The 26,542-nt window shown below is 34.8% G+C and overlaps 3 protein-coding genes across 5 annotated transcripts; all 3 read left to right on the forward strand.

The window, feature by feature from the left end:
• Positions 1-2,618: 2,618 nt before the first annotated feature.
• On the forward strand, positions 2,619-9,613 carry LOC147570703 (uncharacterized). The gene is made up of 2 exons (XM_086657239.1): positions 2,619-4,354; positions 9,371-9,613. Exons 1-2 carry the CDS (start codon positions 2,688-2,690, stop codon positions 9,429-9,431), a joined length of 1,728 nt encoding a protein of 575 aa, XP_086513365.1. The 5' UTR covers positions 2,619-2,687; the 3' UTR covers positions 9,432-9,613.
• A 4,339-nt stretch (positions 9,614-13,952) lies between these two features.
• On the forward strand, positions 13,953-16,321 carry LOC147570704 (basic leucine zipper 23-like). 3 transcript variants are annotated; one of them, XM_086657242.1, is made up of 3 exons: positions 13,953-14,210; positions 14,524-15,365; positions 15,982-16,321. In XM_086657242.1, the coding sequence occupies exons 2-3, from the start codon at positions 14,555-14,557 to the stop codon at positions 15,993-15,995; spliced, it is 825 nt and encodes a 274-aa protein (XP_086513368.1). In that variant the 5' UTR covers positions 13,953-14,210; positions 14,524-14,554; the 3' UTR covers positions 15,996-16,321. The 3 variants fall into 3 exon arrangements, with proteins under 3 accessions (XP_086513368.1, XP_086513367.1, XP_086513366.1); XM_086657241.1 differs by having other exon boundaries at positions 13,985-14,210; positions 14,515-15,365; XM_086657240.1 differs by having other exon boundaries at positions 13,995-14,210; positions 14,486-15,365.
• Positions 16,322-17,741: 1,420 nt separating this feature from the next.
• LOC147570705 (basic leucine zipper 23-like) lies at positions 17,742-20,354 on the forward strand. Its single transcript, XM_086657243.1, has 3 exons — positions 17,742-18,003; positions 18,271-19,147; positions 20,006-20,354. The coding sequence occupies exons 2-3, from the start codon at positions 18,343-18,345 to the stop codon at positions 20,032-20,034; spliced, it is 834 nt and encodes a 277-aa protein (XP_086513369.1). The 5' UTR covers positions 17,742-18,003; positions 18,271-18,342; the 3' UTR covers positions 20,035-20,354.
• The last annotated feature ends 6,188 nt before the right edge of the window (positions 20,355-26,542 follow it).

Genomic DNA, 26,542 nt, shown 5'->3' on the forward strand with positions numbered 1-26,542 from the left:
ATACCATATCTAAAGTTGACTTTAGTTGAAAAGTAATAGTATGTCTTTCTACTTGAAATAACAAAATTTCGAATATACTAATTTAACAAATTAGAATAAGAAAACTTATTTTGCTTAGTTCATGACACCATCCAACTGCAGTTCTAGGAATAACAAAAGACTGGTTTGGGTTTTCATTAGTTGCACAAGCTATTGATGCTACAGCTATTGGTTGCAGGGCAAAAATCAATATCTGCATTACAATTAGAACATCTACATATGGCATAGAAGCATATATAAGAAATAGGTGATATTTAAAAAAAAAAAAAATCACTTTTTCTAGTCATGTCATGTTGTTAGCAAATGACATCATGAAACACCTCAAAAACTAATATTCCCATGACAGATAGAACATCTAAAACCATTTTTGATAGACATACCAATATCAATATGACATTGGCATGGAAGGTGATGTAAATAGGTAATAATGTTGTTAATAACTCACATTTACTTGCTTGTACCCACATCAAGTTGTGTGTGATCAGTAAATGTGATCTGTTCATAAACTCAAATCAAAGAACATGGAATGAAATAAATTGTGTTTCATGTATTGAGTTGTGAGACATTGAAAGAAGAGATTGAAAAAGAAGATGATGAGAGAATAACCAAAAAGAAAATAGAATTGGCATATATATATATATATATATATATATATATATATATACTCCCTTTTCATCATTAAGAAATGCACACAAGTATATACTTATTATATATGAACATACCTTTCTTGAATTGTTTGTTACTCCTTATTAGTAGAAAACAATGAGATGTATTAAGCGATGTGATTTTCTAGATGATAATTTACCTTCAAATGTATCCACTAAGGTCGGTCGGTCATCTACTTTAGCTCAATGTTTTAGACTTTTAGTGATCGCTACTAAGAAAATCCTTGGCGAGTATTAGTTAAAGTTTAATATAGAAAGTGTAATAAGACTATATCATCTACTTTAGCTCAATGGTTTAGTGGTCGATACTAAGAAAATTCTTGGATGTTAAATCGTCTTTCTCTCATGTGGGACTATGCTCGCGTTCATAAAACAAGTTTTTACTGAACAAATAGATGGTGATGTTTACGGAAACTTATCAGCAAGCTACGAGAAGCCAAAAAAAAAACTATATTGTTTGACATCATCAATACCAGATGCTATGGCTTATAACAAAAAAAAATTTCAAAAGGAGTGGCATCCATAGCCTCTTTCTGCTCACTGGTCTAGTAGATGAATAGATCCACTGGCAAATTCAGTGTCCACTTGAATTGGTTCAGGTTTCGGCCTACCCGGGTTTTATTTCCTGTTCTCCTTCCACAACCAGTATTTCCTGATCCTCGGATTTTTTTCTTTCATTTTCCAACAGAAAAAATAATAAAATATATAGTCGAATGTTATCATCGAATGTAATGTTATCTTTCATTTTCTAAAATTACTAAAATTACATATAGGGTTTGATTTAAATTTGTATATTTTTTTTGAGAGGGACATGTAAGATGATAATTTAACTAACCACATTATTTTAAGTTTCAAATTTAATTCAGTCTCTCATTTTCCTATCTTCGAATGTAATGTTATCTTACTATTTCAGGTTATTTGATTAGAGTTGCACATTTTTAGAGACATAAAAAAAATTAATTGTTTTCTTAGTCGATTGTTATCATCTTTCATTATGAAGACATCAAAGAAAAAATTATTCCATCACACTAAAAATTATTGTGTGGCTTTCAGGAATAAATTTGTGTGTGAATGATCTCATAGTCTTGCAACTTTTTGAAGGGGGTTTGAGAAAGTAAACAAACAAACAATATTATATCTTCTTTAAGGGCGTTTGAGAAAGTAAACAAACGAACAATATTAAATCTTCTTTCTTCAACTAGGTGTCCACCGCGCCCTACGGGCGCGGTAGATCCCTTTTGGCTAACGCCTTCGAAATATAAATTTGCGGTTAACTACGTTTTAGTGGTGCACGTATATGGGACGACATATCCCGAGACGCTTATACGTCACAAAATTCATTTCCAGACCATTTAGGATTAGACCGAGACTTGTGATTCGCATAGCAAATGCGAATTACAGATCCCTGTATAATGTTGGATTGGTCTAGAAATGAATTTTGCGACGTATAAGCGTCTCGGGATATGTCGTCCCATATACGTGCACCACTAAAACGTAGTTAACCGCAAATTTATATTTCGAAGGCGTTAGCCAAAAAGGATCTACCGCGTCCCGACACCTAGTATATATATATATATATGGAAAATAGTGAATTAGGTTCGTGATGATAAAAAATAGAAGTTTTGTTAAAAATAGAAAGTTGTTGACTTGAGTGTTTTCACTTAATGGGAGGATAACTGCCTTGACTTCCAAGCATTAAATAATAATAATAATTTCAAAAGACAAAAAGTGTTAGAGTAGTGCGACCTAATAAGACAAAAAGTGTTAAGAGTACGACCTAATAAGACAATTAGAAACTTTCTATAATTTTGTCTATTTGAGGAATTGTCTCTAACTACCTGATTTCATGATTACCAATCTAATTACAAGCCCACCTGACCACTATATATAACCTTCAAGATCAACCAAGAGAAAGAAAGAATCAAGTGAAGAAAAATAAAATTAAAATTTCATTAGCAAGTTCGAGGAAGAAGAAGAAGAACAATGGAAGTGGAAGGAATACTACTTAAAGGGTGTAGATTTTGCCCAACTGATGGAGAACTCATCGAAGACTATCTAAAGAAGAAGGTATTGGGAGAAAATTTATTACCTTTTACTGAATTTTTTATCCATGACAGAGATGTTTATGTTACCGAACCTTGGCACATATTTGACAAGTTAACTCAAGATGGCCACATAAACTATAATCTAGATACTAGCAAATACGGTCAGGGTAATCATACTGATGAAAACTATGGCGAGGTTCGGTATTTCTTTACAAAGCTTAAGAAGATATCCAATAAGTCTGTCAGATCATCAAGAACCGTCGGTACATGTACATGGAAAGGCCAGAGTAAAGGTAAATTGATTTTCAACGATAAAAATATGGAAATCGGTATCAAGAAGAGCTTCTCACTTGAAGAGACAAATAAAAATTCATCATCATCACAACCTGACTCCAAAAGAAGAAGAACAAATATTAGATGGATTATGCATGAGTACACATTGCCTGATACATTCCCCAACAACAATGGCTATGTATTGTGTAAAATCCGAAAGAAAGTTAGCGATGGTGGTATTAGTAGTAGCAGCAGCAACACTGCAAGAGGAGAAACAGAGTTGACGATATCACCGGTAGAAGTAGTATTGAGTGCATATCAGCAGCCTATTCAAGAGAACCAAGTCGGCTCAACAGATGCACCAGGATTAGTAATCCAGGACATGACAACATCACCGGTAGAAGAAGTAATAAGTGCATATCAGCAGCCTATTCAAGATAACCAAGTCGACTTAATAGATGCAGCGGGAATAGTAATCGAGGACGTGACTAACACTGGTTATGAAATGATCCCCATGGACTTTGACTACTTGGACAATACTAATGTAGTAGTAGCACAAGAACAAGCTGATGATGTATATAATGAAGTTGGTAATTATCGGTCTTTTTGGGAATGTATTGGTGTTGATTTTGAAACGGCCCCCATGGACTTCACCGACGTGAACAACAATAATAATGTAGTAGCACAAGAATCAGATGATGAATTTATGAATGGATTGTTGAGCATTGAACAAAATCAGTACATGAACAATAATGGAGTACAATCAGAAGAGCTGCTCAGACCTCATGAGGATGGATTGCAAGAAGAAGCCCAGCAGCAGCAGCTACCACATCAAGATGGATTGCCAGAAGAACCGCATCAGCAGTACTTGAACAATGATGGAGTACAATCAGAGGAGCTGCTCAGACCTCATGAGGATGGATTGCAAGAAGAAGCCCAGCAGCAGCTACAACATCAAGATGGATTGCCAGAAGAACACCAGCAGCAGTACTTGAACAATAATGAAGATAACCAAGTTGGCTTAACATATGCAACAGCAATAGTAATTGAGGACATGACGGACACTGCTTACGAAATCCCCATGGACTATGACTACTTGAACAATACTAATGTAGTAGCACAAGAACCCGCTGATGATGTAAATAATGAAGTTGGTAATGATCCGTATTTCTGGGAAGGTATGGTTTCTGATTATCAAACGATCCCCATGGACTTCGCCGACTTGAAGAACAAGAATGATATAGAATCAGTTGATGAATTAATGAAAGAATTGTCATCATTGTTGGGCATTGAACACAATGACTCCTTGAACAATAACAGAGTACAACCAGGGTGTTGGAGATTAGAGGTATAGATACTTCAATACACTCAAATAAACTCAAAAGATTCACATCAACATACTTTCATATAATAAAGCTTCTTTAGATCTACACAATCTCATAAAACAAGAGACATAAAGTTTTGTCACAATTTAAACTAGATATTGAAGTTAGTTCTTACCTTAAACACAACATTCATACTAGATCTATGTCTTCTTCTTCAAGTTTCTTGTATACTATACTCCTTTTACTTTCTCTCTCTAGATTGTTCTTGAACTTGACTAAGAAAAGAACTCTCTACACCCTTTTAATTAATTTCATGAGGCATTTACTTTTTTACCCCTTCTAGTTTGGTAAACCATTTACTCAAACCCACACTTTTATATTGGGCCCAAACCCAAATTTGGTTTAAAAGCCCCCTTTTCAACATCTCCCCTTAAACCAAATTTATATAGCTTCTCATACCTAACATCCACTTCAATCTCTCAAAGACATCATGCTTCAACGGCTTCGTAAATATATCCGCTATTTGATCTTGAGACTTGCAATACATCACTTCAATATCACCTTCCTTAACATGTTCACGAATAAAATGGTAGCGTGTATCAATGTGCTTGCTTCTTTCATGACAAACGGGATTCTTGGCTAAAGCAATAGCCGATTTGTTATCAAGGAACACTTCGGTTGGACCAACTTGAGGGCATTGAAGATGCTTCAACATATTTCTTAACCAAATTGCATGACAAACCATGGAGCTAGCGGCTACATATTCCGCCTCACAAGTAGATAAAGTCACAATGGGTTGTTTTTTAGAAGACCAAGTAAATGCCGTGTAACCCATAAAAAATACAAACCCCGATGTACTCTTTCTTTCATCTAAGTCTCTACCCCAATCACTATCGGAATAACCGATAAGCTTAAAATCTTGTTCACAAGAGAAAAATAAACCATCATTGAGCGTACCTTTAATATATCGAAGGAGCCTCTTTGCAACATTAAGATGAGATTCATCCGGTGTCTCCATGTACCTACTCACTAGCCCAACTCCATAAAGAATATCCGGTCTTGTACATGTAAGATAACGTAGACTTCCAATCAAACTTTTGAAATATGTAGGATCGACATCACTTCTTCTTGAGCATTTTCTCAACTCCACTCCACTTTCAAGAGGGGTGTTTACCGGATTACATGACTCCATTTTAAACCTTTTAAGAACTTCCTTAGCATATCCACTTTGAGAAATAAATATGCCATTTTCCATTTGCTTTACTTCAATACCAAGGAAATGACCCATCAACCCAATATCGGTCATATCAAATTCCTTAATCATGCTCTTCTTGAACTCATCAAATAGTCTTGAATCATTACCGGTGAATATCAAATCATCAACATAGAGACAAACAAATAACATACCTCCACCTTCTTTCACTTTCATATATAAAGTGTGCTCATGAGGACACTTTTCAAATCCATTTTCTTGAAAATACTTATCAATTCTTGCATTCCATGCACGTGGAGCTTGCTTTAACCCATAAAGGGCCTTCTTCAACTTATAAACTTTATCTTCTTTGCCCTTTCTAACATACCCTAAAGGTTGTTCAACATATATCTCCTCCTCAAGGATACCATTCAAGAATGCCGACTTGACATCAAGTTGATAAATTTTCCATGAATATTGAGCCGCTATAGAGATTAACAATCTAATTGTTTCCATACGAGCAACGGGAGCAAATACCTCACTATAATCAATGCCGGCTCTTTGCTTGTAACCTTTAGCTACAAGTCTTGCTTTGTATCTTTGGACTTCTCCACTTGCATTCTTCTTTGTCTTATACACCCACTTCACACCAATAGGTTTGTATCCTTTTGGCAAATTTGTCAACTCCCAAGTATCATTTTTTTCAATTGCATTAATTTCTTCATTCATAGCATTTTCCCATTTTTCTTCTTGGATGGCTTCTTCATAACTAATAGGATCACAATCCATGAGAAAACAACACAAGTTTAATTCTTCTTCATTATCCACAACTTCATATATCTCTCTCAAACTTCTTGTTTTCATTGGCCCTTCATTAGAACTTCCCCCCGATGATGAGGATGATGGAGATGAGGACGATGGTGTTTGTGGGTCTCTTTGAAATTCTCTTGGTGGCACATCTTCTTCTTCTTCTCCTTCAATTCTAAGTTCAACTTGAACAATTTCTTTTCCTTTCCATTCCCATGCCAAATCTTCTTCAAATACCACATCCCTACTAAATAGAACTTTATTGACAATTGGATTAAACAACTTGTAACATTTCATTTGCTCATTATACCCAAGAAAGATACATTTCTCACCTTTGTCATCAAGTTTTGTTCTTCTTGCTTCCGGTATCTTTGCATAAGCAATACATCCAAATATCTTTAAATGAGATACACTAGGCTTGTAATAACCCCATGCCTCTTGTGGGGTCTTCATATAGACACTTTTAGTGGGACATCTATTTAACAAGTATACGGCACATGCAACGGCTTCACCCCAAAATTCTCTAGGCAAACTTTTTTCTTTTAACATGCTTCTTGCCATGTCTAATATGGTGCGATTTTTCCTTTCGGCAACTCCATTTAGTTGTGGTGTGTATGACGGAGTAAGTTCATGAACAATCCCATGTTCTCTACAAAACATATCAAATGCTCTTGAGGTATATTCTCCACCTCTATCGGACCTTAGTTTCTTTATCATAAAACCACTTTGTTTCTCAACCATGTTCTTGAACTCTTTGAATGCCTCAAATACTTCGGATTTATTTTTTAAGAAATAAACCCATGTTTTTCTACTAAAATCATCAATAAAAGTGAGAAAGTAATTGTTACCTCCATTTGTCATTGGCTTCAATGGACCACAAACATCGGTATGCACAAGCTCCAATATATTAGATGCTCTCCACCTCCCTTCTTTAGAAAAACTTGTGCGATGATGCTTGCCAAAGATACACCCTTCACACACTTTGTTTGGGTGATCAATACATGGTAAACCCCTTACCATATTCTTGCTTGCCAAGGTCTTCATCCCATCAAAGTTTAGATGCCCAAGTCTCAAGTGCCACAACCAAGATTCATCTTTCACAATAGAGTTTAAGCATTTTGCATCACCATGTTGAATGTTCAAGGGAAATAATCTATTCTTTGTCATCTTTACCTTAGCAATTAGAGTTCCACTTCTATCTCTTAATGTGAGATGAAGATCCTTCAATCTTATATCATAACCTTTTTCTAAAAGTTGTCCCAAACTCAAAATATTATTTTTCATTGCGGGAACATAATAGACATCGGAAATATAGTTATGTTTTCCATTTTTTAGTTGAATGAGGATATTACCTTTCCCTAGCACCGGTATCTTTGAGGAGTCACCGAACTTTACACACCCTTTCACACTTTCATTCACTTCAACAAACAATTCTCTTTTTCCACAAATATGATTACTTGCACCGGTGTCGAAATACCAAGTGTTTGTTTGTGATTCGTCAAGACCATCACAAGAAAATAACAATGTAGGATCAACATTAATTTCTACTTCATCTTCAACAAGGTTTGATTCTTCCTTAACTTCATTTTTATACCAACATTCAGTACTATAATGCCCGAGCTTGTGACAATTATAGCATTCAATATCCCTTTTGTCTCTACCTTGGCTATTATAAGGTCTAGTAAAGTTTCCTCTACCTCTTCCTCTTGGTTCATTTGTTCTTCCTCTATTAAAAAAATTTCTTCCTCTTTGGTTTCCAAAGCCTCTTCTACCATTATCATAACCTCTACCATAACTCTCATAGTCTCTTTCTTTTTGGGGTGTATATTGTTTTTCTTCAAAAGTGAGTTTTGCTTGAAGTACTTGATCAACCGAACAATTTGAAGAGGTTGCGACATTTCTATTCACCCTTTGTTCATGGATTTGCAATGTTCCCATCAATTCATCTACCGTCATGGATTCCAAATCTTTTGATTCTTCAACGACAATAACCACACTATCAAATTTAGGTGTCAAAGACCGTAAAATCTTCTACATCACCCGAACATCATCACATTTTTCACCACACCTTTTCATTTCGTTAACATTAGACAATACTCTTGAAACATAATCGGAGACAAGTTCTCCTTCATTCATACTCAATCTTTCAAATTCACCACGCAAAATTTGGAGACGAACCTTTACCACTTTATCAACTCCTCTAAATGAATTCTTGAGAATATTCCAAGCCTCTTTCGATGATTTTGCTTCGGACACTTTTTCAAATGTGGGACCATCAATTCCTTGATAGATAAGAAATAAGGCTTTTTTATCCATCTTTCTTGAGTCTTTAAGAACACACTTTTGTACATCATTCATAAAACTCTCTTCTTCTTGAGTTGGTTCTACATAACCATTTTGAACAATATCCCACAAATCTTGAGATCCCAATAATACACTCATTTGAATACACCAATGTTCATAGTTCTCTTTAGTTAACCTAGGTATTTGAGGTTGTATCATATTTGACATTTTCTTAAAAGATCCCCAAAAATTTCACAAACCCTAGATCTCAAAAATGTTGAAAAAGCTTAAATTGATAAATTAATATGGCTCTGATACCAATTTGTTGGAGATTAGAGGTATAGATACTTCAATACACTCAAATAAACTCAAAAGATTCACATCAACATACTTTCATATAATAAAGCTTCTTTAGATCTACACAATCTCATAAAACAAGAGACATAAAGTTTTGTCACAATTTAAACTAGATATTGAAGTTAGTTCTTACCTTAAACACAACATTCATACTAGATCTATGTCTTCTTCTTCAAGTTTCTTGTATACTATACTCCTTTTACTTTCTCTCTCTAGATTGTTCTTGAACTTGACTAAGAAAAGAACTCTCTACACCCTTTTAATTAATTTCATGAGGCATTTACTTTTTTACCCCTTCTAGTTTGGTAAACCATTTACTCAAACCCACACTTTTATATTGGGCCCAAACCCAAATTTGGTTTAAAAGCCCCCTTTTCAACACAGGGGAGCTGTCCAAACCTCATCAGGAGGGATTGCAAGAAGAACCACAGCAGCAGCAGCATAATCAGGATTCAGGATATGAGTTTATGAAGGGAAGTAACATTAATGGGTAATAAAGGGACGAGAGAGAACTACGTGAAGGCTTGATCCTTTGAATTAGAGGATTTCATGTTCTAATTCATTGGTACGTAGGCAGCCCCTCGCCCATTTTGGGGGTTCAGCTTGTTTATTTTTTGAAAAAATAATCCTCCAACTGGTCGGATTGGCTAAAAAAAATGATGCATAGTTCACTTTGGATATATTGGCTGAAAAAAGGCACGTCGTAAATTTGTTTGCTTTCTTGGATAATGAATACGTTGTTTATTTTGTTCTACCAAAGTATTATTTTGTTTTTTGGTGAACGTTACTTCAGACAAGGTGATCTTAGACGGAAAACTTCCTTGCAGTGAACAAGCACCACTTTGAGTATCTTATCAATTTGATAGACTTTCATTCTTATTGCTCAAAGAACAATGACTTCCTATCGCGACACATACACGTCTAGGTTATGCATGACCCCAATATACACGCACCACTAAGACATATTCAACACAATCGATGAACAGGAAGGTTACATGTTTTAGGTTGGTTCATACATGAAGGCGTTAGCCAAAAGGGATCTACCGCGTCCGTAGGACGCGGTGGACACCTAGTATGTATATATATATATATATATATTATATAAAACAGAAGGGAAAACGATGACTGGGACAAACATCCTTATTTAATTATTCATATTGTCTAGAAGCCCTTCTCAAAATTTAAAATATAATCCTTCGTAGAAATAAAGTTACCTATTTAAAAAATAATAATCCTTTCCTTCTTAGAAATAAAATAACTAATTTAAGAAAAAAAAAGAAACAAAATAAATTTCGAGGGTTAAAGAAAGAAATTAAAATCTCTCTCTGTCAATAAAATAATAACTAATTTAAGAGAAAAGAAACAAAAAAATAATACCAAAAAATAATAACTAACAAAAATCTCTCTCTCTCAATAAAATATAAAATAAATTTTGTAACATCTGATTGATATAAGTGTCCGTGTCCTAGGGCACGGGATATACCCTAGTATATATATAGAGAGAGAGAGAGATGCGAAATCGGGATCATATATATATATAAGAGAGAGAAGGATATAAGAAGATAACTCCTCAAAAAAAAAAAGATAAGATAAACAATTTTATTTTCTTGATGGTCGCCATCCGACCATCCGCCAACGACTATTTTCCGGCAAAGAAAGTGAATAAAGGCAAAGAGGTTATTTGTTTTAAATAGAAGGGTAAAAAAAGAAAAAGCAAGACTGGTGTTAAAGTTGACTGATGATGAGACATGAAAATGTTCCATCTGAATCTCTTAACTAGGGTTAGTTAGTCCAGTTCGAGCGGTTACTCTGATGATTTGTTTGATTTTCTTTCTCAGGTCTCATTTACGGAGTTCGATGCGGAAACATCGTGATAAGGACGTATTTGAGGGGCATTTTGGTCATTTTAATGACAAGGGTATTATGGTCAATATTAGTGCTCATGTGAAAGTAGAGTTCAATACGAATCCATCGGCGAAAGCGGAACTTAAATCGGAGTCTCGAGCGAAAAGTTAGCTTAAGTCAAAATTTGGGTTCAAATTTGTTGACCAAAGGTCAACACGAATTTCCCAAGGACGCGTGGCGCAAACAGAATGGCGAGATGAGGATTTTCGGTATACTGGTGGGCTTAGCAGGAAGGCAGTCAGGATTTTTCTAAGGGTTATTGATCCCGTACACCCGGGTACAAGTTATAAGCAAATACGTGCGGGTGCGTCTAAGAGATCTAATGGTTGGTGTTGTTACATTGAATTAGGCCTCATCCCAGCACCTGTCCCAACATATTACGTTACTCTGCGAAGTACTCAATCATTTCAAAACTAGTAATCCACCCGTGACCTAGCTGCTGTACGTGTTTCCCTGTCTCTCTCTCTTATCTTTTACTACTGTATTAAGGAAACAATAAAATATTCTATTGTATGATCATAGAATAACGGCTTGACAAAAAGGGAAGAAGATATCTCTCTTACCTTACAATAAAATCGAGCTGCTTTGGAAGGGATTGAAAAGAAGATTTTAAGAAATCTAGAGAGAGAAATGGAAAGAAGATTTACAACAAGAAGGAAAGAGAGATATATGTGCTGTTAGAGATAACAAGATTTTCAGAGAAATTGCTTGAATGGGGGGAAGATATTCTTCTCTATATCTTCTCTTGACTCAAACCGAACCAGAAAGAGAGAGAGAGAGAAGGAGAGTGTGAGCTGTTCTAAATTACAGAGATGGAAAGTGGGATAACATCAAGATGGAAGAAGAAACCGTGGACAGCAAGGGAGAGATTGATTGGAAATTTTTATAGAGATAGAAATTGAAGATATGATTTAGAAAGAAGATTCAATTGCTTGAAAGATGGATGGAGCAAAATTGAGATTATTTACAGAGAGGATCCTAGATTGAGGAATATAATTCCTAGAGAGAGAGAGAATCATATGGAAGATCAAAAATAGATATTTCAGAGATCTCTTAGCTTCTAATATGAGAGAGAGACCGAATGGTTTTGGGTTATTTTGAGAAGGAGAGCTTGATTAATAGGCAGATTTGATCAGAGGGGATATACTTACAATAAGAAGAGATTGATGGGATCAAGTTCTCTGTTTTTATCATCTCTTTTGAAATGAGAAGATAACCGAGATATTTTCTAAAGGGGGATTCTGGATTTTCATCTCTTATAAAAGAGAAGGGACAGAAGCTTAATTATTAGAGGATCTTATCTTTGGGACAAAAGCAGGGAGTGGAACTCCTCTAGCCTTCTTCCTCCTCTCAAAACTTACATGACATAATTTTCAGAGAGAGAGAGAGAAGAAGGAAGGGGCTTCAACATCAATTCTCATCACCATCTCATCTTTAGACAGGAGACACCATCATTATCTATAATCTTTTCTTTCTTTTCTTTGTGAGAGAGTGAAGAGAGAAAACAGAGAAAGAAGTGATTGTTGTGTAGAGAGAGAGAGAGAGAGAGAGAGAGAGGGTTTGTGAGAGACTTTCTTTTATCTCTTCTTCCATTAACAGAGAGAGGTGTGTAAAGAAAAAGAGAGAGAGAATTTCAGAAAAGAGAAAGGTTCTTATCTATTTATCAACATCATCAAAGAGTTTAATATTGGGTGACTTTCTTCCCTTTATTTTTTGTTATACAATGATAATATTTTCTATAATCTTGATGATGCAAATGCCTAATATGAGTTGCTAATTTTTGTATCTAGAGTGAAGATGAAACTTCAAGCATGAATAACTTATTCTCTTTGTTTTCATGATTCTTATGATGTGCGACTATGTTTTAATCAATTCCTTCGAATTATATTAGAACTTCATCGTTTATGCTTATATCTTGATAGGTCATGCTTAGAAATAAACTTCTTTGATGGTTTATACTTGTCGTTTGATAGACGATAGTTGGGACATGATTATGTAGGATTTGGGATTAACATAATACATCTTGAATAACCTTGTTTCAACGTTTGATTTTCCGATATCTAGATAAGGCTATTTTTCTAGATATTGAGTTATAAAAATTATAGAATCATTTTAGAAAAGAGTTAAATCATTTACGATAGTTTGAGGTGGATTCCGATCTCTAGACTTCTCCCCCCATTTGAGTTCATCTTTTTATTTGTTTTAATATTTTATTTATTTTAATTTATTACCAAAACCTCATCAAAACCAAAAACCGAGTTACTTCCAAGTCTTAGAATAGGTTTCACTTAGTCTCTGAGGAACGAACCGGTCTTACCGGAATTATCACTTGACGCCCGTATACTTGCGGGTGATAACCTATTTAGGGTAACCTTTTAGGCCCATCAACTGACGAAAATATAAAAAAGGGAGCCAAATTATATGCTGGTCATCTTTAGGGGGCCATTTTGGTCAGTTGGTCATCCTTAGGGGGCCAAAATGGAACCCTTTTTTATAGTACTTGTCGGATATACGGACCGGATATTGGCGTATCCGCATTCGATATCTGTCATCTGATAAGCAGTTATCGATAAGGAATATCCGTATCCGATATCCAAATTTTCGAATATTTTCTTACAACTCGAATACAGTTACGGATCGGATGTCAAATATTCAGATATCCATTGACAGACTTATGCAAAAGTATCCATCAGTTCGATTTAACTACTAACAGTAAAAAAAAAAATTAACTTTTTCGAAAAATTCTCTTATGGGCCAAAACAGAATTAATTTTTTAAAAAATTTAAAAACATTAAAGACCACCTCATCTCCTCTTGTTTCTCCACTTCATCACATCTCATATCTATCTCATCTCCCCCTCACACCACCTCACCCATCTTCTAAATAAGCACCCAGTCCATACTTTTTTTTTTTTTTGTTGAAAAAACCCAGTCCATTCTGAGTGTTAGTAAGCCCTTGGGGCGGATAACAATTCCACTGGTAAGTGCAAAATTCAAACACCCCTCAAATGGAATCTCAAGAAAATGGACAAATGGTCATTGAGGCTTTCTAAAAAAAAAACAAAAAGCAAGTGTACTTATATCTTTTTCCAATGGGTGGAAGAGAACATCTCATTCTCATTTATTTCAATTTTTTAATTGCCAAAGCCTCCTGACAAAGAAAGAGGACAACTGTTAGAAAAAGACCCAAGAAATACCAAACCCTAGAAATACTTGATCCAAACAAGAAGAAGAAGAAGAAGATCTGAAGAGATCGAGACCCGACATTTTACCCTAACTTGCATTCCAAAAGATTTCGACCAAAACTTCATTCTTCACCGGTAAGAACCTGTTTCCATTTCAATTGTCTACTTCCATGATTTTCCTTTCCTTTTAGGGTTTCAATTGTATGTTTTCTACTTTTCTGCTTCAGCTCCCATTAAATTACATTATTGAATTCAGTTAACTAAATGCTTCTATAATCCGTAATTCACTTAAAAATTATTACTTTTAATCTGGGTTGCTTCCAGAATCCCCAAATTGTCACTAATTCTTGAGTAATTTAGGGTGTTGGTACATTAGGTGAAGCTTTACTCAAACTTCCTTAAACTTGCAGAATTTGATTAAGATAATGGTTTTTACTAGTTAATTCAGTTCAAATTGCTTGAATTGGGTGAATTGTTCGATGATTATCGATGATGAAGAACTTGGTTTCTCGACTGAAGAATTAAACATGGATAATCAGCTTGCGAGCAGTTGCCCGATGGATAGTATTTTCGACGAAATCCTGAGAGATAGTCATGCTTGTACTCATACCCATACATGTAACCCTCCTGGACCAGATTTATCTCATTCCCATACTTGTTTCCATGTTCATACCAAAATCCTTCCTACCCCAAGTGAAGATAAGGTTACTACAGATGATACATCTGAATCTGTCGAAACAAATCCTAAAAAACGTACTGCGGGTAATCGAGAAGCTGTTCGGAAGTATCGCGAAAAGAAGAAAGTCCGGGCAGCTTCGTTGGAGGATGAAGTTTTCAGATTAAGAACCATTAATCAGCAGTTGATGAGAAAGTTACACAATCAAGCTGCTCTTGAGGCGGAGGTAGCAAGATTGAAGTGTTTGCTTGTGGACATTAGGGGAAGAATTGAAGGGGAAATAGGATCTTTTCCTTACCAAAAAGCCACCAAGTGTATTGATGGGATTTCGAATTTGCATCCTCAATCCAACTTGATGGGAGCTTATGCTGTAAATGAATGTGATCTTCGATGTGACGATCAAATGTTCTGCTTGCATCCTGGGTTAGATAATAAGGGGGTTGGCGAAACTGGTGGTGAATTTAGTACTGGTGAAGGATTTGAGGCTTGTGATGCTGGTTATATAGTGTGTTCTGGGACTGCTAATCCAACATACACGGAGCATCCAGGATGCGGACAACCAAATATGGGGTCAACTGCTAAACCGAATCCTTCTGCTGCGAAAAAGGGACGAGGTTAGACCTTACATTGCTTCTTTCCTTTTCCGTGTTAAATCGTTAATTTTCTTTTGAGTAGTATTTTGGGGGTAGTAGTTGAATGTTTTGCTTATACTGCCCTATTTGGTTTGCGCTTGTATTGCTTCTTTAAGTTTTGCCGTTAGGCTATTTGCTGTTGGTTGAGTAGTAGTAAGGAGTTTTGTATCGCTTCTTCATTAGGAACATTTTGTAAGTGTTTGTATCGTTTTGGGATTGAATTGGTAGAGTAGATGGATAATGGAATCATTTTGTTCACTGGTGTTTGTGGTAGTACCACCTTCTAGCTATATCAAGGCCGATGTTTTTTATTTGTTTGGTGATGGATTAAAGTGTTTCATATTTCATCTGGAAGTCATTAGGTAAACAAATTATGGAAGCGCGGAGAAACCAAACTTTGTCGGGTAGTATAGTGCTTAGTTTAAAGTTGATTGTCGTGAAAACGACATTACAAGTACACAGTGAAAAACTGAAAGTAGTATTTAGATTGCTTGGTTTTCATTAATGATCTTTTTCTTGGTACGTTTTCTTCTGCTTTACCGCTGCTGGCTGATGAATGAGATACTGATGATAATTATGATATTATTTTCTTAATCAGGAGGAGCTCGTTGACCGACTACTTATTGAAGAACTGGGTGAAAATGGATGGCTTAAAAGAGGGTAAAAAAGTTCACTTCAAATCATTTTAATAGAAGAACTGCACTCTATCCTCACCTTCAAAGTTTCTTTAAAGTAGAAATTGGTAGATCCCCTCATGTTTTGATTAATTGATTCTTTCAATACCAACCAGAGGTCATCATGTAAAGTTGGAATCAAAATGCTTTGTTCTTGGAGTTTGTGTTGTTAAAATTGATCATTCAATAAGAATAATATGTTGATGGTTAGCATTTAATTTTGACTATTTTATGAAGATTATATATATTGAAGTCGCCTTAAAAGTAGAAATTGGTAGATCTACCTAGTAGGAATTGTGTGGTCAAAATTGATCTTCAATGAGAATAATAATTTGATGGCTGCATTAATTGTGACTCTTTTATAAAGATTATACATAATCAAGTTGCCTTAAAATATCTCTTTTTTTTTGTTGCAAGGCCTTAAAGACCTCTCTCCCTCCTCTTTGTGTTAAGATAATTTAGTGAATTCTCTCACTAGAGCCTTTAGGAGAAGAAGGCCAATAGGAAAATGAATCTGATATAATGGCATGCAAGCTTTGGTAAAAATTGTTTCCATATCAAGGTGGTTCTCGTACTTCCCAGGAGATGTACTTCGATCTCTCTTTGGTCATCAATCGGTTAGGTCAATAAGTCAAGGAAATACCAAATACTTAATAGGTCAGCCCGTGTTAAGTCGCTAGGGAGGTGATCTGAAAGAGTTTTGTTACTTAAGTCCCGAACTATGGGGTCGGGACGAGTGTCTTAGGCGCCTAAGCGTTGCTCTGGCTCTAGTCTCTAGATACAATCACATATACATGTGATTCTGGAGAAGTAAAGGATGTATGCTAAAGTGACACTGGTACCTTAATCCCGAAATATGGGGGTAGAAGCGTGCCTATTACTTTCCCAACTTGAGCCTGAATCTGATCCAAAATCTCAAACAAAAGATATTATAAGTGTTTAAATAACTTGAGACGGAAAGAAACTTTCCCATAAAAATATACAAGATCGACAACACAATCTACCCAAAATACAAAATATCTTTGAACAATGAAACTTGATATTATTACAACATATCAAAGTTACGGGAGTAACCCAAATAAGGAAGTTAAATCTCCTACGAGTCTACGACTACAAAATAGTAGTTTTCAGGCGACGGATGTACAGTGTTTCATCACAACTGCTTATCAACAGTGGGTTAACGAGCCTATATAAAGCAACAGACTCGCCTTGAACATAGAAGAAGATGAATCTCAAGCTAATACAACAAGAAGGTCCAATTCCTAAATTCGAAATTCGTACTCAATTAACTGCAAGAACGTCTTACTGACTTGAGCTTCAAAGCAGTTTCTTTATCCTGAATGATAACCTAAAACCAAATTTAGACATCATCAACGGTTGTGGTGGAACTTGGGAGGGAAGAGAGAAGAAGAGAAGTCAATTGAAACTACATTTGAAGTTGATCATTGCTAACAGATGCCCGATCAACTATCTGTCGGCGTCTTTTCTCGACGAGAGGAGAGACAGAGGACAGAGAGAGACCTTTCGAAACAAAGAGCGTCAATGAAAAAAATATTGATTAAGTAGTGGAATAGTCTGGTGGGCCAAACTAGAATAGGGGACAAATATAGGGGCCAAAACAAATTGAGTGTGAAATTAGAATTAACTCAAATATTTCCTTTTTTCACATGGGAAAGTGGTTTTCACAGTCGTTTAGTCCAACCAAACAGTAGAAATTCCATTTTCCTGGGAAAACGACTTTCCCAAGCCTATTTTCACACCAATCAAACAGACCCTAGAATTAACTCAAATATTTCCTTATCCGTAAAGCCCATAAAGTTTAAAACAATAACGTGAGTTTCTTTCTTCTTCCATCTTTTCCTGTCTAGGGTTTCGAAAAAAGGGTTTCTCCCTTTTCCCCTTCCTTGCATTTCAAAGGTTTAACCCAAAGCCTCGATCCTTCACCGGTAAGAATCCATTCCATACTGTTCTTGATATATTATACTTAATTGTATTTACTGAATTTGCTTTTTAGGTTTTCAATTATTCGTTCTGTATTCAGCTCGTATGGAATTACATTTTCGAATTCAATTAACTAAATGGTTCGTTACTCCTAAAAATCGTTACTTTTAATCTGGGTTTCTATTAGTATCCCAAAATTCTCACTAATTTTCTAGTTTCTTAGGGTTTTATTTGGGCAAAGCTTGCTTACTCATCTTTCTTCAAATTTGCAGAGTTTAAAAGAATATCGTTTTTGTTAGTTGATTGAGTTCAAATTGCTTGAATTGGGCAATTTTTTTGTGATTATGGATGATGGGGAACTTGATTTCTCGAATCAAATATTGAACATGGATAATCAGCTACCGAGCAGTTGCTCAATGGATAGTTTTTTCGACGAAATCCTCAGAGATACCCATGCTTGTACTCATACCCACACTTGCAACCCTCCTGGTCCAGATTTATCTCACACCCATACCTGTTTTCATGTTCATACCAAAATCCTTCCTGCCCTAAGTGATGATAAGGTAGGTACAGATGATACAGCTGAATCTGTTGAAACAAAACCTAAAAAACGTCCGGCGGGTAACCGAGAAGCTGTTCGGAAGTATCGCGAGAAAAAGAAAGCTCGGGCAGCTTCTTTAGAGGATGAAGTTTTCAGATTAAGAACCATTAATCAGCAGTTGATGAAAAAGTTGCATAGTCAAGCCGCTCTCGAGGCAGAGGTAGCACGTTTGAAGTGTTTGCTTGTGGACATTCGGGGAAGAATTGAAGGGGAGATTGGATCTTTTCCTTATCAAAAACCCACAAAGGGTATCGATGGGATTTCAAATTTGCATCCTCAGTCTAATTTGATGGGGTCTTATGCTGTAAATACATGTGATCTTCGATGTGACGATCAAGTTTTTTGCATGCATCCTGGGTTAGATAATAAGGGGCTTGGGGAAACTGGCCGGGGATTTAGTACCGGTGAAGGATTTGAGGCTTGCGATGCTGGTTATATACCGTGTTCTGGGACTGCCAATCCAACTAACAAGGAGCTTCCAGGATGTGGACAACCAAATATGGGGCCAACTGTTAATCTGAATCCATCTACTGCAAAGAAGGGACGAGGTGAGATCTTACATTGTTTCTTTCTCTATTCGTATTAAACTCGCTAATTACCTAATATGTAGTACTTTAGGGATAGTAGCTGAATGTTTTGCTGGAGACCTATTTTATACTTCCTTGGTGTGTTTAGCTTGTATTACTTCTGCAAATTTTAGTATTGGACCTGATTCCTGATCAAGGATTGCCTACGTTTTGGAGTACTTGTTGTGAGTAGAGTGATTGTGTTCCTTCTTCATTAGATTCGTTTCGTAAACTTTGTGTTGCTTTGGGATTGAATTGGCCGTGTAGAGGAGTACTAGGGTCAATTGTTTGTCGATGGTGTTTTTTGATACTACATTCTAGGCTTCCCCATTGATTGCATTCTCAATGAATAAAACACATAGTGATGAAGCTACTATCTTGTTTTTGACCCACCTGCTTGTGGGTTGTGGACTTGTGGGTAATATCTGCCTTTTCATATGGCTCCTATATATCATACTTTTGTTCTTTAGTACACGTAAATGCTCCATCAAGAAACAGGTCTTTCGTGCAGCTTCTTATTAGAAGAACCCAATCCTGTAAGGTATATTTAGGCTAAGTTTGTGAGTACTTGCTTATTTCCATAACCATTAATATTAAAATGTCTTGTATTTTTTTTCACAAGAAACTGTTTTTACTCGAGAAAGCAACTCGAGTGGTGTTTCTGAAAAAACTGCTTCATATCAAAGATGATCAGCAGCAAACAGCAATCATAAGATCTGCCTGTTTCCTCCTTGGTTGTCTAGCGATTGATGATCTTTTTCCTGGTCTGTTTACTTCTGCTTTACCACTCCTTGGCAATGAATGCGATACTAATTATGATACTATTATTTTCTTGATCAGGAGGAACTCGTCGACTTACTACTTCTTGAAGGACTAACTGAGCGAAAGTGGCTCAAAGAGGGTTAATATGTACTAAAATTTTACTTGAAGAACTGCACCCTATCTCTACCCTCAGGTCTTACATTTTTGTTTCACCTTGATTCCATTGGATGGAGTCATATATTTCCTGGTCTGAAGAACTGCAACGTATCTCTACCCTCAAGTTTGATTATTCCAATACAAAACCGTATATCATTTGGTAAAATTGGGGTATAATGCTTAATCCTTAGAGTTTGTCAGGTCAATATTGATCTTTTAATGAGAATAATATGTTGATGATTGCTTTTAATATCAACTGTTTTGTGATTTACATAGTTACTTACTATTTGGAGGTTGTGGATAGTATAATCAGGATCAAATTAGAAACCCTAGGACCATCTTGATCATGGTATGTGGTGCTTTCCTGTCATAAACACCATGGACATGGGTGGTCCGTCTCCTTTTATAAGTACGAAGTCCGCCTTCCTCTTCTTCCTCCGCGAACGGTTAAAAGGTGATAATTTTAAATAGAAGGGCAAAACAGAGGAAAGAAAGGGCTAAAAAATGAATAAGGGGGTTAAACAGAAGCTAGTCATCTATGGGCGGCTATTTTGATAAATCAGCCATCTTTAGGGGGCCAAAGTGAAATTAACCCTAAGAAAACGATATATGATGCTTTAGTGATGGTCTGATGGGGCATAAATAAAAGCGTACAATGAAGACATAAAGACTTTTTTTTTTTGTTAGAAATTTCCTTTTAGAAATTTGTTTTTAAAAATAATTTATTATAATTTATTATGATAGTTATAAATTCCGAATGTTGGTTCATTCTGAACCCAAGTTATTTTCTTCTAAGTTTTTTCTTGTAAGTTTTCTCTGCATCTTTGTAAGCATCTTGGATTAATAAAGCTCTCCCATCTTTGTAAGTTATCTCTTTATAATAAGTCTGGTGCTCTCCCATCTTTGTAAGTTTGTTCTTTCTCTCTATCTCTTATATTAAACGATCCTTCTGTAATTGGTATCAGAGCCATGATAGCTTAAATCCGAATTAGGGGAGAATATGTAGATGTAGACTAAATTCAAATTATGATAGTTAGAAATTTCCTTTTAGAAATTTGTTTTTAAAAATAATTTATTATAATTCTTGAATTATGGTACGTCACCCAAGTCGCGTATGGGTTTAGATCCGTTGTTGCCGGGTAGGCGTTGAGGATCGTTTGATACCCTTTAAACCGTTGACAGACGTGTAATTTAATGATTATATATAAATATTTTTAAGAATATAATTTTAAAGGAAATTACTAAAAATCATAATCTGCTATTTATGCTAAGTCTATATGATTTCCTCTAATTTAATTCAATGAATCAATTAGATTCTCGAGACTTAACTGAAAGTTCTATAAAGAACTCAGTAATTGAAGAGTTTGACCAAACTCAACAATTAAATCAATGGACCATACCCGCAATAAAATCAAATAAAATCTATAAAAAAGGATTTTTTGATTTCATTAGTCAAAATAATATCAAGACTCTTGAACAGTCAATCGGACTTGACCAAGAAGTCAAAACCCTTAGACTTTTGAGTCTTAAAGATATTGAAAAGTATTTAAAATCTAAATACAACTACCTGCACGTTGGATGCATTCAAATAGCATTCAAACCTTTGACTTTGGCCGGATTAAATGCCAGTATCTTATCCTATTTGCGAGATGCTAGGTGTTTGGATTTCTTACCATCTTTAATGGGAATAATCCAAACTAGTTTATGCCATGGACCGGTTTATTTTAATGTTTACCCGAATTTGACCTTATCTTTGACAGATAGAAATCTGTTTGAGGCCGTGTCCCTGCATATTCAAACACAGGGATATAATTATCTCCCTGGATCTGAGACAATATCGGTAATATATAGGATTCATTATAAGGTAATGAATACCTTGACTCCTAACGCAATACTGCGTAGTGAACCAGGCAAGACTATAGTAATAGATAGTAATTGCTTGACTACTAATATTGCAATTCCGAAGTTAATTAAATGGGAAGAAATTGATTTTCCACATGAATGGGTTGTACAGGATGCTGTACCACCTGTCAATATTATGAACAGGAATTTAAATCAAATAACCCAAACACCTGAGGGAGATGTTGAAATAACATTTGCCCCTAATAAAATCAGTAAACTAAGCTTAACTAAAAGCTCTTCTGCCAAAAGGATAGAAGACTATAAAGTCTCATATCCTAGTAGTTTATCTAGATACTCTGTATCAAATGATGAACTTAAAGAGCAGATCATCCGAGGATTAAAAATTTCTGATCAACAAATTCCACATGGAGTCTATGTTGAACAGACAACTGAACAGGAGAAAGAGCAAAGGACTTCTCCGACTCAATCTGAAATGAGTTTCCATTTATAAAATTTTATGGATTATAGTCCAGGATCAATACCCAGACAGTGGCTTAATCAGGAGCTCATGATGACAAAACATGAAGCTTTCCGAAATTGGTTTTTTGAAGCCTTTAATAGTAGGACTCTTGAAAATATTAAAAATATTTATTATCAAGAGTTAGAAAGGGATCAAAAAATGACAACCTTTACTATTTGGTTTCATAATTGGTACCCTAATCAGAAAACTATCCATGTTTTAGAAGATTATACAAAAATGTGGACTAAGAGTGATGGAACTAAGATTAATTCTATTCATCCTCCACCTGAAGCCTTGACTCTTAAAAATGACAATGAAAGTAAAGCACTAGAAGCAGTTCCATATGCTATACCTAGTGAATCAGTAACTACCGTCATAAAACAGCACAATCATACCAATCTAAGTCTTCAGACTATTGGTAGTCAATTAATCAGAATTGAAGATACTATTCATAATCAATTGAGTAGTATTGAAGAAAAACTTAAGGATATACCTAAAGTTTTATCTACCAAGGTTGAATCCACTTCAAAAAATAAAGACAAAGAAATTGTTGAAGTAGATGTTAAACCTAGCCCAGAAATCAAAGACTTTAAACTGTCTGATAAACAGGATGTAGACTTTGCTAATTTAATCATTGAAAGAATGAAAAATTTAAAGATTAATATTATTAGCCAAGATTCTAGTACTGAAAACTCTGATCTTGAGTCTGGACCAGATATCAGTAAAATTCAAACCATGTTATATAAACTTGGTAATGAACCTAATACAGGTTTTAAGACCTATTATAAGAGACCTACTCCTCAAGATCTCCTCTTTGAGGAAGACTTTTATCAAAATCAGAATTCTTATAATGGTCGTTCCATTTATGAATGGAATATTGATGGTCTTTCAGAATATCAAATTTATGAAGTTGTTCATAAAATGTTAATGTATGCCAGCATTTGTAAAGCTAGTGGTAATGATGATTCGGCTGTGGCTAAATTCATTGTTACTGGTTTTGTTGGTGCCTTAAAAGGATGGTGGGATAATGTTCTCACTGTTGCCCAGCAGACTGAAATTTTCACAGCTACAAAACCTGAACCTAATACTGCACAAGTTAAACCTGATGCAGTTTATACTTTACTTCAGACTATTCTTTTGCATTTTGTGGGAAGTCATCCTCAAAGGCAAGAGAAAAGTCGAGAACTTTTACAGAACCTTAGATGTCCATCTTTAACCCATTTTAGATGGTATAAAGATGTCTTTATCTGTAAAGTTATGCAACGCAATGATGCTAATTCTGAATATTGGAAGGCTAAGTTCATTGATGGACTTCCTCCTCTTTTTGCTGAAAAAGTTAGACAAAGACTAAGAGATCAAAATAATGAAAACATCATCTCTTATAGTTATCTAACTTATGGACATATAATTACTACTTGTGTTCAAACTGGATTAGAAATTTGTAATGATATGAAATTACAATACCAATTGAAAAAACAGAATTTGCATGGGAAAAAAGAAATTGGTGAATTCTGTAGTCAATTTGCATATGATATGAAAATTGATTATCCAAAATCTCATAAAAGAAATTCTAGAGATTCGAAAGAGTATTCTCGAAAATCTTATTATAAGAAAAGAAGAAAATACAAACAGAATAAAGAAATTTATTATCAGAAGCCTCGACATAAGAAAAGATTTAAAGGAAATTATATTCCTAATAAATATGAAACAAAATCAGGACAAAAAACAAGTAATAAAACTTGTTTTAAATGCGGAAAAATAGGGCATTATGCTAATAAATGTTCTACAAAAAGAAAACTGAATGAATTAAAAATTGATGACAATCTAAAAGCTGAATTAAGTAAAGTTTTCCTGACCTCTACTACTGAAGAAGAATCTTCATCTTCTAGTGACTCTGAGGATGTCAATGAAATTGACTTTCTATCTTCTAGCCAATCAGAAGATATATCTGAAAAGGAACCTTGTTCAGGACAATGTTCTAAAAACCAAGACTATTGGAAAGCCATTGTAGAGATGAATGGCTTGAGTATTAATGTTTTAACGGATACTCAATCAGAAATAATATCTATGATAGATAAAATAACAGACCCTCTGCTAAAAAGTAAAATATTACAATTTTGCTTAGAACAGACAAAAAACTCTCCTAGTTCCTTTGAGAAACCGAATATTACTAAACATTACAGTATGAAAGAAGTACTTCAAAGACTTGAAGGAAAACCAGAAACTTCTTTAAAACCTTCTACTTCTCAAGATTTAAGAAGTGAGGTAAATATAGTTAAATCTGAAATAAAACTCATCAGAGAAGAGTTAGATAACCAGAATATCAGACTTATTCAATTAGAAAGTCTAGCTGAAAAACATCAATCAAAAGATAAATCGATTGCTATTCTAAACACAGAACCATCTAGTATTTTAGATAATAATCTTATCTTTTTAAATACTATGCAGAAAATTACCTATCAGAAATGGTATATAAGTATTAATATTGTTATCAACAAAGAATATACCATTACTAATGCAGTAGCATTGGTGGATAGCGGAGCTGACATGAACTGTATTAGAGAAGGTTTAGTTCCGACTAAATACTTCGAAAAAACCGTACAATCTCTACATTCTGCAAGTGGAGATAGAATGCCAATTAATTATAAGCTACCTGAAGCTTATATTTGTAATAAAGGAATCTGTATTCCACAAACCTTTATTTTAATCAGAAATTTATCTCAAGAAGTTATTCTGGGAACTCCATTTATTAATTTATTTTTCCCTTATAACAAGATAGATGAAACCGGATTATATGCTAGTTTTCAGAATCATAAAATACATTTTGAATTTATTACTAGCCCTGAAACCAGGACTTTAAATGAGTTAGAATATTTAATTAATTCTAAAACTGCTCATTTAAACTTCTTACAAGAAGAAATACATAATTTGAATATTTCCGAGAAATTGAACTCCCCAGGAATAAAACTAAAAATCAAAGAAATTGAAAATCAATTTCTAACCGAAGTTTGTAGCAATATTCCCAATGCTTTTTGGGAAAGGAAAAAATATATTGTATCTTTACCTTATAAACCTGAATTTGATGAGAAAACTCAGATTCCGACTAAGGCTCGTCCTAGTCAAATGAATGCTGAATATCTTGAACTTTGTAAGAAAGAAATTCAAGATTTATTAGAAAAGAAGCTTATCAGAAAAAGTTATTCACCATGGAGTTGTACCGCTTTCTATGTGAATAAAGCAGCTGAAAAGGAAAGAGGTGTTCCAAGGCTTGTAGTAAATTACAAACCTTTGAATGATGCTCTGAAATGGATTAGATATCCTATTCCAAACAAAAAAGATCTTTTAGATAGATTGCATTCTGCAAAAATATTTTCTAAATTTGATCTTAAATCTGGATACTATCAGATTCAACTAACTGAAGAAGATAGATATAAAACTGCATTTACTGTACCCTTTGGGCATTATGAATGGAATGTCATGCCATTCGGTTTAAAAAATGCCCCTTCAGAATTTCAAAATATTATGAACGATATTTTTATTCCGTATTCAAATTTTACTATTGTCTATATAGATGATATATTAGTATTTTCATCTAATATAGATCAACATTTTAGACATCTTAGAATTACAAAAGATGTTATCAGAAAAAATGGTTTAGTCATATCTGCACCTAAAATGAAACTCTTTCAAACTGAAGTTAGATTTCTAGGACAGAATATTAGTCAAGGGACAATAATCCCTATTGACAGAAGCATTGAATTTGCCTCTAAATTTCCTGATGAAATTAGAGACAAAAATCAATTGCAAAGATTTTTAGGAAGTCTTAATTATATAGCAGACTACTACCAGAATATAGCAATGGATAGTGCTATTTTATATGATAGGCTTAAAAAGAATCCATTACCTTGGGATGATCAGCATACCCAAGCAGTCCGAAAAATCAAACTTAGAGTAAAACAATTACCATGTCTAGGGTTAGCAAACCCTCAATGGTTCAAAATTGTTGAAACGGATGCCTCTGATATTGGTTATGGAGGTATTCTAAAACAGAAAAACCCTTCTACTAATAAAGAAGAATTACTTAGATTTGCATCTGG

Source organism: Eschscholzia californica, unplaced genomic scaffold (genome assembly GCF_041429995.1).
Source record: "Eschscholzia californica isolate CP2 unplaced genomic scaffold, dmEscCali1.0.p SCAF_1, whole genome shotgun sequence".
Classification (NCBI taxonomy): Eukaryota; Viridiplantae; Streptophyta; class Magnoliopsida; order Ranunculales; family Papaveraceae; genus Eschscholzia; species Eschscholzia californica.